The sequence below is a fragment of the Brachypodium distachyon genome, chromosome 2, assembly GCF_000005505.3.
Source record: "Brachypodium distachyon strain Bd21 chromosome 2, Brachypodium_distachyon_v3.0, whole genome shotgun sequence".
In the NCBI taxonomy this organism is placed as follows: Eukaryota; Viridiplantae; Streptophyta; class Magnoliopsida; order Poales; family Poaceae; genus Brachypodium; species Brachypodium distachyon.
In genome coordinates this window covers 1,030,903-1,044,255 of record NC_016132.3, presented here as the reverse complement: position 1 = coordinate 1,044,255, position 13,353 = coordinate 1,030,903, and the positions used below count along the sequence as shown (strand labels likewise).

Below are 13,353 nucleotides of genomic sequence, written 5' to 3'. Positions count from 1 at the left end.
TACTAAAAGTACTACTGAACCTAACTGAATATGTTTGCCCATTTATTTCTGCAATTCTGCTGCTGCTCAGTGCATAGTTGCTTCACATTTAGGCAAGGATGATTTGACTGTGAGCAGAATCCTCCATGTAGTTATTCTAACAACGAGCTGGACGACCTGATTGAAGCAGTACTTTCTTCAGTGTTACAGCTAACATATGAACTGTTGCACTGATGTAGACGTTTACACAGATCTGGCACATCCGTGTGTGTCCACCAATTATTCTGCTAGACTGATATACAACTTTGTCTGAACAGGTATATCTTCAGATTCCGCTGAACATGTTCTGATTACTTCTTCTGCATCATGTTCTGTTTTCTGCACTAAATTTTATTTAGGTATGTGGAATCGTTATGATATGAGACCTGCAAGCCTGTTCCCCGTACTTGAGTTATTTTGTTCTGGAGATTTATCTGCTTTGGTCTCGGGATACCATCAGTCGTCAGGTATGCAAAACTTTACTGTATAGTGTAACAAACCTGGAGACTTTTAACTGCAAGAGAGACATAATTGTGCCATTCCTTGTCCCTACCAATACAAAAGGTGAGAGTGACACATGACTTGCTTCATTTGTTGCGCCTTTACCCTGGTGGAGTTTGCTCGTCCAACTTTACACAACATATAAAATCTATTCTAGGCCTTAGCTGCATATTCTGCTGTTGAGTCCTAAGAGATCTCCCTAACAAACATTACCTGTTTAAGTTGATGCTTGAACTAACAGAGCTGGTGAAGATGGATATAAGCACAGAAAGTCCTTGCTACTCTTTTGTTGATTAGTTATAGACGAGGATCCCAGCATTGCAAGATGCCGAGTGAGAAGAAGGTCATCAGCAGTTTCACTGTGAAGGTCGGATTGGCGCTGTTTGCAGGATGCATTCTTGCGCCGATTTCGCTCATGACGATGTTCAGGCTTGCAGTTCCTCTTCAAACATGTAAGTTGATGTTGGATCAGTGTTTCGTCATATTAATGAATATAGACCGCTCCTGGCAGTTGCTAGAAAAGGAAAACATCTTGGTGTCTTGTTTCTGCCTGTCTGATGTTTTAACTCTTTTTTTTTTTGAGGTTGCAGTGAGGTTGCTGTTTTCAGTTGGTTCAGTGTCTTCAATGACACTGGGAGAACAGACGGGCTCTGCAGATGGAGCAGCGCTGTTCTGTGACATGTCAAGCCCAAGGTCAGACGTCTGCGAGCTGAAAGGCGACGTCCGGGTTTTCCTTCCCAACACCACCATCGTCTTCCTCCATCCCACCATCAGGCGTCGGTCATGGAGGATGAAGCCGCACGCGAGGAAGAACGACCGCCACGCGCTCTCCAGCGTCACTGAGGTGTCGCTGTCAGTCGTCGCCTCGTCGTCATTGCGTCATGCTCCGTCAGGCTGCACGGCGGAGAGTGCCGCCCCTGCTGTTATCTTCTCGGCTGGCGGCTATGCGGGCAACATGTTCCACGACTTCACTGATGTGCTCGTGCCGTTGTTCATCACCGCCAGCCGGTTCCACGGCGAAGTGCACTTCCTCGTCAGCGACGCTCCATCGTGGTGGCTCGACAAGTACCAGCCACTGCTCCGCATGCTCTCCCGCCACGCCATCATCGACATGAACCGGCGGAGTTCAGAGGTGCTCTGCTACCGTCACGTGATCGTAGGCCTCAGATTCCACAAGGAGATGAGTATCGACGCCGCCAAGACTGTCGGCGGGCGCTACTCCATGGCCGACTTCGCCCGCCTTGCCCGGACATCCTACGGCCTCGAGCGAGACAGAGCCATCCAGCTGCCACGCAACGATAACAACAATGGCGGCAGTGGTGTCGAGAGCCACCACCGGCCCAGGCTTCTCATCATATCACGGAAGGCAACACGGGCGTTCACCAACGTCGACGCCATTGCCAGGACTGCATCCATACTGGGCTACAATGTGGTCGTCGGCGAGGCAGACCAGCAGTCAGACCTGGCCGCCTTGGCGCGGCTGGTGAACTCGTGCGACGTGCTGGTGTGCTTGCACGGCGCCGTGCTGACCAACCTGGTGTTCCTCCCGGCGGGGGCCGTGGTGGTGCAGGTGGTGCCGCTGGGCGGGCTGGAAGCAGCGGCCGTGGAGGCCTTTGGCGCCCCGGCACGCGACATGGGGCTCGGCTATGTGCAGTACAACATCGCCGTCGAGGAGAGCTCGCAGGCGGCGCGCGTGCTGGCGGAGCCGCCGGCCGTGAGGAAGGAAGGGTGGCTGGCGCTGTGGTCGGCGTACCTCGTCGGCCAGAACGTGACGCTCGACGTCGCTCGGTTCCGTGGCGCCTTGTCGCGCGCGCTCGAGCTTCTTCGCCACTAGACTACTAACTCTGCAGGCCGTAGATGCTACAGCAAAAGCTTGGGCTATGGCAGACGAGACAAAATTAGCTTGATTGCAAATCAGGGATGTTGAGCGTGCTAATAACGACGGTGGACATCAATCCTGGGGAAGATTCAAGGAGTGGGCATATCACAGCACAAGATGAAAGTGGGGTTCAAACTTGTAAGGAACATTCTGAACTGGAATTGAAACTACTCCTAATACTAGCAAAAATTCATTCATATCCGTATCCATCGGAGTTCCATGCCAGTGGTTTGACACAAGCCGCAATTACAGGCTACTAGTACTGACTGACTGTTGGTGTTTCCATCACAATTATGTGCTTTGATCAACCCATTCATATTAGCAACTTTCTTTTCAGTTTGTACTTCTTTCTTTGCGGCTTTCACGTGAATTTTAGATCTTTCCTCAAATCTGCAGTTTTCTAGTCCCGAACGGCCGTGCAATTTCCATCGTACCACACACAAAAGCAAGCAAAGTAATACCATTCCACAACACAATTTGAAGCAAATATCACCCGACTGACGCTTTGAAAAACCTGTTTCAACGAGTCATCTCATCATGCTGATTTCATCTTTGAAGATGCCTTTGCAGCTTTGGCGTGAATTGTTAAAATCTTTCCTCCAATCTCTAGTTTTCTGCAGTTCCAAACAACCGTGCAATTTCATTTGTACCACACACAAGAGCAATGTAATACCACTCCACAACGCAATTTGAAGCAAACACCAACCTGCTTCAGCAAGTCATTCGATCATATGCTGATTTCATCTTTGAAGATGCCCTCCACGGTTTCAGACATGCATCACAACTAGGTAACTTGCTCAACATTTGCAGAGATGATAACCATCATTCAACTAGACCATCATCATCATCAAGACCAGCGGCAGTCAATTAAGTACAGGACTAAATCATTCGAGTCTAGGTTTCTCTCTCTCTCTCTCACTCACTCTGTTTCTCCAGGACTACAACAGTTGGGGTTCTATTCGTTTGGTATGTCGCTACAACCCCAATGGGAACCAAATGGAACAAGGCAGGAACATAGAGTACACAGATGTTCGCCACCCGCCCTACCGCCTCTGTACTGGCTTGTAAAGCACAACTGTCACAAACTTCGCCTTGAACCGGTGCGTTATACCCAGCGCCACCACGGATCTCGAGTTCTCCTTTTCTATGTAGAGGTGGTTGAGTACCACGGGTTGGGGCGGCGGCAGGCTGCTCGAGTCGTCATGGCTCGGCGGGAAGCTCAGTAATGTATGCTGCAGATGAGGAGGAACCAATGGAGGCTCTCGAGCTTCATCTTCGTTTCCAGGAATAGGGTTACTGTAGCTTGAATCTGGTGATGTTGGGACTTCAAACCCAACAACGCGCACTCCTTCCTGCACCATAAATACAGAAATAATCAGGACTGTGCTTTATTATCAAAGAAAGCTAGGAGCATATTTGGCCTCTGAAAAAAAATAGGAGCATATTTCAATGTACTTACATGGTCCTCCCTGCCTTGTGGGTCCATATTGCAGCAGGACTCTCCTGCCTATCCTGATGAATAGGCATATGAAAATAAAATTGATGTCAGTAAGAAATATGAGTAATTTGTATGCACTGGGAAATTCAAAGTAGAATTTGAGCTGATATAATTACAAAAGAGTTACAGGTTTGCAACTTGTGTATTTTTATCATTCACTCCATATAAAAGATGTTTTCGAAGTTCTGATGAAGTAAATCGATCTGAGACACCATTACAAAAACAGCAGCAAGCTTTGTGACATACATGAAAGGCTGTGAACATAATAGCTAAAATAATGCGGTGCATTGATTCAAATGGTGTTCTCCCTGCTGAGCAGATTTAGCCCCAAACTGCTCCAACAGGACGTGAGGGATCATGACCATATACAAAAATATTTCCTTTTAACACATGAATTCAAATTTATTTTCCCAGTGACAGATTTTCACCCGGAACTAATCTTTTAAAAGGGGCATGATAAATTATACCAGCTAAGATTTCAATTCTAAAAACTCATTCAAGCTAGGCAACTCAGCCTGCAATGATAGTTGTGGCTTTCACAGAATCACTTGAAGTTGATAGAAAGTAAACAAGAAAAATAGAAAGTTATTAACAACACACAGCAAAAAAGGAAACACCATGCCTCATTTAGGCCTATATACAAAGTACAAAACTAAAGGAAACTCTTAATTTCCACCACAACAACACCTGCCTCATACAACTGCTCTACTTAGCTGCATCGGCATGGAACAGAGATCCATCTGAATTGTTTTATTCTGTTAGTAACTGGTAAGGAAGCCAAACATGCTTTGATTCGTTTTGCTTTCATCTAGTTCAGCTGTTGATGTATGGTAGGGGCAATAGAATTAAAACCTTCCTCACATGACAATACTACACCCAGTTGCATTGAATTGTCCACTTATTCAATTTTTCACTGGTACTTCACTACCCTGAATGTAATCCATCCAGCCATTCATATGTTCTGGAAGCCAAGGCACATATCATCCCACCGCACAACCTGAACAGCTACGCTCATTTTACCTCCCAATTCCTCAATGCTGTACCATAACAGGTGGTTAGGCCCCTTGGGTAAGAAAAGACAGATATCACAGCAGGGTTGGTGGGGAATCAGCAGATGGCTTGGCGCTGCTTCATGCCAGAGCAGCAGCAAAGACAAGCTGGAGCTAACAGAAGCAGCACCGGCTGCAATAGCATGGCAGCTCAAACAAGGGTTTTGGATATCATTTCAAAAGGACACTGGGTGTGGTGATAAGAAAGGTTTCGAAAAAAATATGAAATTGTAGTTCCAAGTAAAGTAAAAAGGTGAGGGCTCATGAGAAGAGCAGAATAACACTCTCAGGGTAGTGGTTGAGGTCATGCTCCTTTGGCGTGGCATTGCAGGTTCGAATACCCCCATGCCAATTTTTTAGTTTGGTACTATCTATATCATTACCTGCTAGTATCCACATGCCAGCCTGTGTCGCGGACAAATTAGTAGTGAAAAAACAACTTAACGTGTGAACTGTGAAAAGTGGGATTTGAAACCGGGACCACTTGTGTGTAAAAGCTAGCGAATTATCAAAGAACTAGCACAGGAGATGTTTCCTAATTGTGAATAGCACACTCATTTATTTGCAAACTTATGAGTTTAGATTTGAATTTCAGCGAGATATTTGACCGGTACACTAACTAATCAGGGGGCACTGGGATTTTCATAAAACTCAGCCGGTTCCAAGAACCCTGGATCAAAGAGAGCATCTGTGAACCAACCAAAGGTTCGGGCCAAAGTGTGTCCATTATCTCTTAGCTTAGCTCGAATTTTATGCTAAATTAATCATAGCGGAAAGATGAGTGAGTTTGAAGTGAATTGAGAAATTGCATTTTTGCCAAGTAAATGGACAAGCCACATGTGTGGGTACTGGGAAGAAGCCAAAATACCGGCAAATGTCGTCTAGTTACTGCGTGGAATCCATTTATTCTGATGTGTTAAGATCGGTTCAGGACTTCATTTGTTGCATGTGCGCATAGAGATAAATAAAAGGAAATATGTACAGCTTCCCTAAGCTGTGTTGCTAGTTATCTTATTGTTTCTAATTTGGAAAATGCAGGGATCAGGGTTTAAGGGGCTGTTTGGTTTAGTACCAACCCACACCCAGCCAATTTTGGCACGCCTGTTGCTCCAAAGGCTGCAGTTTGGTTCATTGCCCACGGATTGGCTTGCCAACACGTCGCCTGCAAAAAGTCGCTCACAGTAGTTCATTTCTACGTCCACGCGCGGGCGAAAAGCTGGCGGCGAAATCGTCCGCCAAATCCTGGGTGAGCCATGTTTTGGTGTGGTGGGCTGAGGCTAAAACCAAACAAGCCCTAAGATGTAGGATACTACCACTGATACAGTATGCAAATGGTCGCTATAATTGTTGCTGCCAAGGCAAAAGCTCAGGAGATTTCTTTTTTGGTTAGCTTGTTTTCTGATGCATTACTAAGTTGAATTGCAGCGAATAATCAGTTTGACATCCATGGAGAAGCCATATATAGCCCACAGCATATATAAATGATGTTATAATCTGTCTGGCCATAGCAGCAAATTCAAGCAAGTGAAGGGTTAACAGCTAGCATACCAAAGCAAATGTAATAACTGACTCACGGGCGGAGGACCCAGTAGGGCAAGGTAGGGCGGCCGCCCTAGCTTGATTTTTGCCTCAGTTACGGATTGGGGAGGCCGCCCTACCTTGATTTTTGCCTCAGTTACGGATTGGGGAAGATTATGAAACGGGGAGCTAAAGGGCGGAATCCGTTCGTTGGGTGATGGGAGGAGAAACGGTCCGGAGCGAGAGAATCGAAGGGGAGATCAACCTGCGGTGGAGGCGCTCGCGCGAGGAGGAAGACGATGGGCGCTCGGCCAGCGGGATGGGCGGCGGCGCTCGGCCGAGAGGAAGAAGATCCAGGGAGCGAGGGGGCTGGGTCGCTTGGCAGAGGGACGGAGGGGGTATTTTAGCAGGAGTAGTAAACCAGCTCGCTTACGCGTCAGTAAATTACAACACTTTACTCCATTCATCCGCGTATGTTTCGGTTTAAAATTTATCCTTTCTCTCTTTTAGACTAAAAATATGCTTCTCTCATCGCACAACAGAAATCAAACCAAATAACAATTTTTCATGCACTTAGCTCGTTGCATGTAGGGGAATTAAAAAGAAAAGAGGTGGTGGTTGGCATCTTTCAATGATTTTTTATCCCAATGTTTAATTTTCTTGAAAAACCCTAAACATACACTCTTTCGCCGATAGAGGGAGTATGTTCTGATCATCGCTTAAACACGCAAAAGCTCTCATCGGTGTAAAAACGCTTCGCTTAGGTCCTTTTTGGTTGGGCTTAAAACCGCTTTTTGACTTTTGACTTTTAAGCCACAAAAGCATCTATTTTTAGATGATGGTATAAACAAAACCCAAAATCAAAATCACCTAAATAGGAAAATCACCTAAATATGTGCTTTTGTGGTTTACAACCCAAAAAGAAAAAAAAAGATGTTTTAAACACAACCAAACATGGCCTACTACTTAAGGGTTGATAAGGCTCATTAGCACAATTCTCTGCCGCAGGGCGCCTTCTCTCTCTCCTACCTGATTTCCTAAGGATCCCTCCAATTTTTCCAATTCACCTTTTTCCTCCAAGTATCCCATCAATTTTCTCGGGGCGGCCAACAGAATCCTACCAATTTCTCCAATTCGCCTGGATTTCCTCTAAGGATCCTGCCAAATTCTCCTGGGCAAGCAACAGTGTCTCTCAGATTCTCCAATTTTCCTTGATTTTCTCCAAAAATCTCGCCAACTTCTCAAAAAAAGAGTCTGTACGGAACGCTTAAGCTTCAGACACGACTTAGTGTATAGATGCATTCAAATTTAGTCAAGGTTGAGACATCCTTTGTTGGACGGAGGAAGTACTAACTTAGTACAAAGTTGTATTAAATGTGAGACGCTTATTTTGGATTTCTTTTTTGTGCGTGTCATCCGTGTTCGTGGGTCATTTAGTTTCTATACATGCTTATATTTGCTACTAAAACAACGACTAGTATTTAGAAACGGAGGGAGTAGCAAGAAAACCAACCTAAGAATCATTATCGAATTTACCAGTGGTCGGGTTCCCCTCTCCAAAAATCCACCCAATCATCTTGTACATTTTTCCTCGGCTACTCTGACGGTTTCATCTAATTAATCTACGCACCAGTCCTCCGTCCACTGCTCACTTCGCCCGCCATATCTTACTTCTCTTTGCTTAACCAGTATACATATGTATTAATTACTTTACTTACTACTACGAGAAGAAAACTAGTGAGTACAGTAGAAGTGTCAAAACAAGCGATTAGCAATTCACTGGAGCTTCTTCTTGTTAGCTCTGACATGAGCGAAGGCCTTCTTGAGCAATGGCCTGCGACGTCATGCGGGGCGTGCACGGCGCCGGGCTGACGAACATGGTGTTCCTGCCGACCGGCGACAGCTCCGCGAACGGCGCCACCTCGTGGTCCCCTTCGGACACGACGGCCTCAAAGCCGACCTTCTCGGCTCCGCGCACGATCTCGGCCAGGTTATCGAAACGGCGTGTTCTGGCACGGGCGCCATTGACGGGGGCTGCGAGGTCTGAGGGGGAGCTTGTATTGTATGTCTGCCGCATGAGCTTGGTGAAGTCGACCATGGAGTAGCCGTTGGGGGATCGGCTAGGGTCGATGCTCAAGTCGGCAATTTTTAGGTGTGATAAAAGGTTTCTGGTTTTTCCCCAATTCCAACTATTCTAATTAAGTTTGACCAAATTTATAGAAAAGAACAACATTATTTACAATATCAATTGAGTATAATTAGATCCACTATGCTTCTTTAGTGTGGTAGATCGATGTTAATACTTTTGACTATAAACTTAGCCAAAGTTTGACTAGTCACCAAAAGCACAAAAACCAGTGGATTAAAGAGGCACCCCCACTTCACTTTAACGCTTGCTCTCTGTCCAAGCAAAGCAGCATATGCCATGAACTGTCACCGAAAGAAGAAAAACTTGGCATTCGCATTATCATTACAGAGCGCATTTAACTACAAGTGTGGCAATGCGACATACTACAAGGAATTAGCTTCCAGGTCTCTCCATTAGACCATGATGACATGCGGCCACTCTGCAGTGATGAGGAAGTCGGCACAGGGGAAAGAAAACAAAGGTAACAAGACGCAATTTCTTGCTTCCAGTTCGTTCATGTCGATCACAATTTCATTAATTGTGCTAGCTCTGTGGACCTCTTCTTACCAAAAAAAAGCACTGTATGTAATTAACAAGGTGAAGAAGACCCCCTGGCGGCTGTCCAGGAGCTGTGGAACCTATGGGAGATCCAGTGCCTGATCCTCCTCAGCCTTTCCCTGCAAGTCTTCCTCTTCCTCACTGCGGGCATGCGTAAGCGCAGCACATCCATGGTCCTGCGCACACTCCTGTGGCTGGCCTACCTATCGGCCGACACCGTGGCCATCTTCGTGCTCGGCCACCTGGCGGTCCGCGCGAGCGAGCCCGGCCACCAGCTCATGTCCTTCTGGGCGCCGTTCGTGCTGGTCCACCTGGGCGGTCAGGACACCATGTCCGCCTTCTCCAAGCAGGACAACGAGCTGTGGACGCGCCACCTGCTGAGCCTGGTCACCCAAGTTGGGGTCGCCGGGTACGTGGTGGCCAAGGCGTCGTCCTGGCCGGACGCCCGGGTCACGGCTGCCATGGTCATCATGTTCCTCTCCGGCTTCTTCAAGTACGCCGAGCGCACCTTGTGCCTCTACCGTGCGAGCCCGGCGAGCCTCAGGTCCGATGCCTTGCATAGTTTGTCAGGCACGTTAGAGATCCAACAGCATATGCAAACCAATCAAGCCGAGATTTTCGACCGTCTTATGTCCATGGGATACATGAGGGGCATGCTTCATAAGATGTCGAAAGGTAGATCGATTGGATTTGATAGAAGCTTCAGGTGGGGAACAGCCGGTAGCGAAGCCAAAGCTAGTTCACTTGGTCTGGGCAACCAAACCAAGGATACCGGCGCCGCCTTTGACATCATGTCAGTCGATACCCCCATCAATAGAGCCGAGGTCATTCTTGTTGCAGACGATCTGCCAGTCTTGCTGGCGGAGTTCATGTCTAGCGCAAATCGCTTCAAGGCCTACGACTACGTGGGGGCAATTCTGGTTCGTTGCTACAAACTCCTCTACACCAAGAGCCCACTTCGACAATGTCTGTGTAATTTTTACAGGGAAACCTTCTTTCATCTTGGTCAATCCTTCTGCAGTTTCCTCTATGCAACCTGTCTATTCAGCCCTAGCTTGCTATACTTCCTTTTCCAGTATGCTTCAACCCCAATAGCCCTTGTGCTCTTCACGGCCGCAGAAAAGGGAGGGAAGCTCCATACTTCTAGCAGAGTTGATATCATAGTGTCCTACATATTGCTTGTAGGAGCAATAGTCCTGGATGCGTCCTCTGCCATCATGCTCATTTTCTCCAACATGTCATTAAATCTTCCTGCGTGCAGTAGCAGGAAGCAGTGGTCCGAAGAGCTAACACAATACAGCATGATCAAGAGGCACGCCGTGCAAGAGACTTCAGGATTGGCATCCATACGGCAATGGGTCGGCAAGCGCTTGGGTTCCTGGGGTTTCAAGTTGGGTTTCGGGTTACTTGAGGTAACAAACACACCCGTCACCAAAGATCGCACACACATCAAGGAGTTCATCCTCGATAATTTGTTAGGCTCTGGAATAAGAAAAGAATGGAACATTGCCAGCTCCCGCGGTCGGCTAGCGCTTCAGAAGTGGATGGACGGACGTCGATCAGGTCGTCCAGAGTCTGCTTCAAGGGCAACAAAAGCACTGGTCGGCAGTGTCAGCAGCAGCATTGATTTCCCAACAAGCGTGATCCTCTGGCACATTGCAACAGAGATATGCTACTACTTTGGGGACAAAACCAGCACTGATGATTCTGATGATCAACTGAAGAAGCACAAGGAGATGAGCAGAGAACTATCAAGCTATATCGCGTACCTCGTCTTCAAGTGCGGTGTGATGCTTACTAGCAACTCCCAGCTTCTGCATGACAAAGTTCATGATGAAATCAAAGAGCAGCAACGTGGTAATAATCCAGGTGAGAAGGATGTTGTGAGCAACCTGTTCAAAGCCAAGAAGGATGAGGAACAGCAAGACTCCACGGTTGAAATCCAGAGGAATGAAGAGCCAGGTGACTGTGACAACGCTGACGATGACAGTCATATGCAGAAACTCCTGCAGAGCTCTCAAAATCTTTATGCTCCAGTGTTGCCCCGTGCATGCGAGGTGGCACAGGAGCTTATTAGCATCACCAATGATGCTGAGCGTTGGGGCCTCATCGCTGCGGTGTGGTCGGAGATGCTTTTCTATACAGCGCCTCGTTGTGGAGGTGCTTTCCACTATGAACACCTAAGCACCGGTGGGGAGTTCATTACCCATATTCTCCTCCTCATGTTTCATCTAGGCCCTTTCCTACCGCCACCTGATTCTTAAGCACCGTCTCGTTTTCTAGCTTTAGTGGACAAGGTGATCCTCCTGCGATTGTATACATCTTTTGTCGGCACAAAGAATCACTACATGCAGGCACCTCTAATAGGTAGGCTACTCGTTGTGTATTTTGGGGGAACGTCAGGTTCTGATTCTAAAATTTGGGACCTTGGAGTTTATGGATTGATTAAGTTTGAGGTCTCTAGTTATTTTTATATAATGAGGTTGATTGAGGGAAACAGCAGGTTTTGGTTCTGAAATTCGGAACATTAGATTTATTGATTTGTTAAAGTTTGAGGCCATGGTTGTCTTTTGTATAATGAGGTCTAGTTATTTTTGTGCAATGGTTCAGACTTCAGTCTGAGACAAGTTTCTGTTATTTTTGTATAATGGTGCAGACTTCAGATTGGGACAAGGTTCAGGTTAAAGTTTGAGGTATCTAGTTCTGACTAGTTCTTTTTATATCTAGCCGAAAGTTGCAATGGTAATTGATCTATATCAAATTTTACAGTGGAGAGAATTTCTGGGATTCCAGGGTGTATTTTTTACTAAGATTTTATCTACTGGTAGGGTGCTCCTATGGATAGGTTTTGCTTATATGTTTGATTTCTCGAGTGGCAGCGGACCGCGGTCGTGCCGACTGTTGCATTCAAGTGTGGGGAGTAAGATTGCTCGGGCAAATAGTGAGTGATTTGTTCGGCGTGACTTGAGGATGGAGGCCTTGTTGCAAGACAACCGAACATATGATGGGCGGTGGGCAAATGCAAATTTTGGACAACTGCAGAAGCTGTACGAAGAAGGGAATTTTTATATCTTGACTGAGACCGGACGCACAATCTACAGTCGGCCCTAAAACCTAGTAGTACCAACTTGTCGAAACTACAGTGCATCGCTACGGCCAGCGGGGCTCGGCGGGCGCCTGACACAGGTTATGTGGCGGGAGTAAGGAGATGATGATGATGGTGATGGTGATGGTAAGGGAGCTCACCAGGCTAGCTAGAGAAGCGCCGTCGGAGAGGCAGAGGCGTTGGGGTGCGCCGTCGATTCCAGTGGCCGGAGGAGGAACGTCGCTGGGGAAGGGGGAGGCCGGAGGCGGAGGCGAGGGGCAGACCGCACCAGGGGTCTGCTCGGTGGTGGGCCGGGCAAGCCCAAAGCCAAGCCCACTCCCTTTTTCCTGCTCCTATTTTCCAGAAATTCCTTCCTCTCAAAAAGGAATTTTTTTCTTTCAGAAATTCATATTTTCTCCATTAAAAAAATTCCATAAATAACCATAACGATTACTGAGGGAGTAGTACATACCAGTGAGTAGCCACGTATTTGAATGTATTTTTTATATCGAGGGATTATTGATTTAGTTTTTCTTAATTTTGCGCTAAGTCTTGATTTAGTTGTCGTCTGGACAGAATTTTGTCAAGTACTCCCTCCGTCACATATTAAGTGACGTTATTACATCTATCTATCTAGACGTTTTTTAAGCATAAATACATGTATATTTGAGTAAATTTGAGTCACTTGATATGGCCGGAGCGAGTATTTCATAATTTTTTTCCACGACACAATACTCCAAACATTGTCGTTCGTACCACCAGCTAGCTAATTAATCAATCAACCAACAGCAGCGGCCCGATCGATGCCCGAGAGTGCGACCAAATTAAGCTATAGACAGATCATCACTATCAAGCAGCCGTTTTCATGGAATGGAATGCCGCAACAACCATACCATATATGAACTGCAGCATATATATGCCACCACTGTATCCATCGACCGGCCCATCTGCAATGTACGTAACGCACACATGCAACGACACAACGCCGGCCTGTATTACATGCTGCACCTTGCTTAATCACTCCTGGTACTACAGACTGCCATTGCTTGATTACTTGCTCCCTCCGTCCCAAAATAACTGACATAAATTTGTATAGATTCTTATATAAAAAATGTCTAT

General features: G+C 46.6%; 2 protein-coding genes across 4 annotated transcripts; one reads left to right on the top strand and one right to left on the bottom strand.

Annotated features, from left to right (window-relative positions):
* The first annotated feature begins 134 nt into the window (after positions 1-134).
* LOC100846082 lies at positions 135-2,741 on the top strand. The gene is made up of 2 exons (XM_003565223.4): positions 135-971; positions 1,110-2,741. The coding sequence occupies exons 1-2, from the start codon at positions 845-847 to the stop codon at positions 2,351-2,353; spliced, it is 1,371 nt and encodes a 456-aa protein (XP_003565271.1). The 5' UTR covers positions 135-844; the 3' UTR covers positions 2,354-2,741.
* A 442-nt stretch (positions 2,742-3,183) lies between these two features.
* On the bottom strand, positions 3,184-12,545 carry LOC100830725 (SNF1-related protein kinase regulatory subunit beta-3). Of its 3 annotated transcripts, XM_024460236.1 has the most exons (5): positions 12,396-12,540; positions 11,042-11,155; positions 10,919-10,963; positions 3,858-3,905; positions 3,184-3,750 (listed from the first exon to the last, which is right to left on the bottom strand). In XM_024460236.1, the coding sequence occupies exons 2-5, from the start codon at positions 11,141-11,143 to the stop codon at positions 3,442-3,444; spliced, it is 504 nt and encodes a 167-aa protein (XP_024316004.1). In that variant the 5' UTR covers positions 11,144-11,155; positions 12,396-12,540; the 3' UTR covers positions 3,184-3,441. The 3 variants fall into 3 exon arrangements, with proteins under 3 accessions (XP_024316004.1, XP_024316002.1, XP_024316003.1); XM_024460234.1 differs by having other exon boundaries at positions 10,919-11,455; positions 12,396-12,545; XM_024460235.1 differs by having other exon boundaries at positions 10,919-11,155; positions 12,396-12,543.
* Positions 12,546-13,353: the final 808 nt, after the last annotated feature.

Bases quoted from the DNA above. Each gene is read 5' to 3' on its own strand.
- LOC100846082 (XM_003565223.4), top strand. From the start codon at position 845: ATGCCGAGTGAGAAGAAGGTCATCAGCAGTTTCACTGTGAAGGTCGGA. The intron at 972-1,109 runs GTAAGTTGATGT...TTGAGGTTGCAG, and splicing joins TGCAGTTCCTCTTCAAACAT to TGAGGTTGCTGTTTTCAGTT.
- LOC100830725 (XM_024460234.1), bottom strand. From the start codon at position 11,143: ATGACTGTCATCGTCAGCGTTGTCACAGTCACCTGGCTCTTCATTCCT. The intron at 3,906-10,918 runs GTACGCGATATA...TCATCAGGATAG, and splicing joins ACACCGCACTTGAAGACGAG to GCAGGAGAGTCCTGCTGCAA. The intron at 3,751-3,857 runs GTAAGTACATTG...TTTATGGTGCAG, and splicing joins CACAAGGCAGGGAGGACCAT to GAAGGAGTGCGCGTTGTTGG.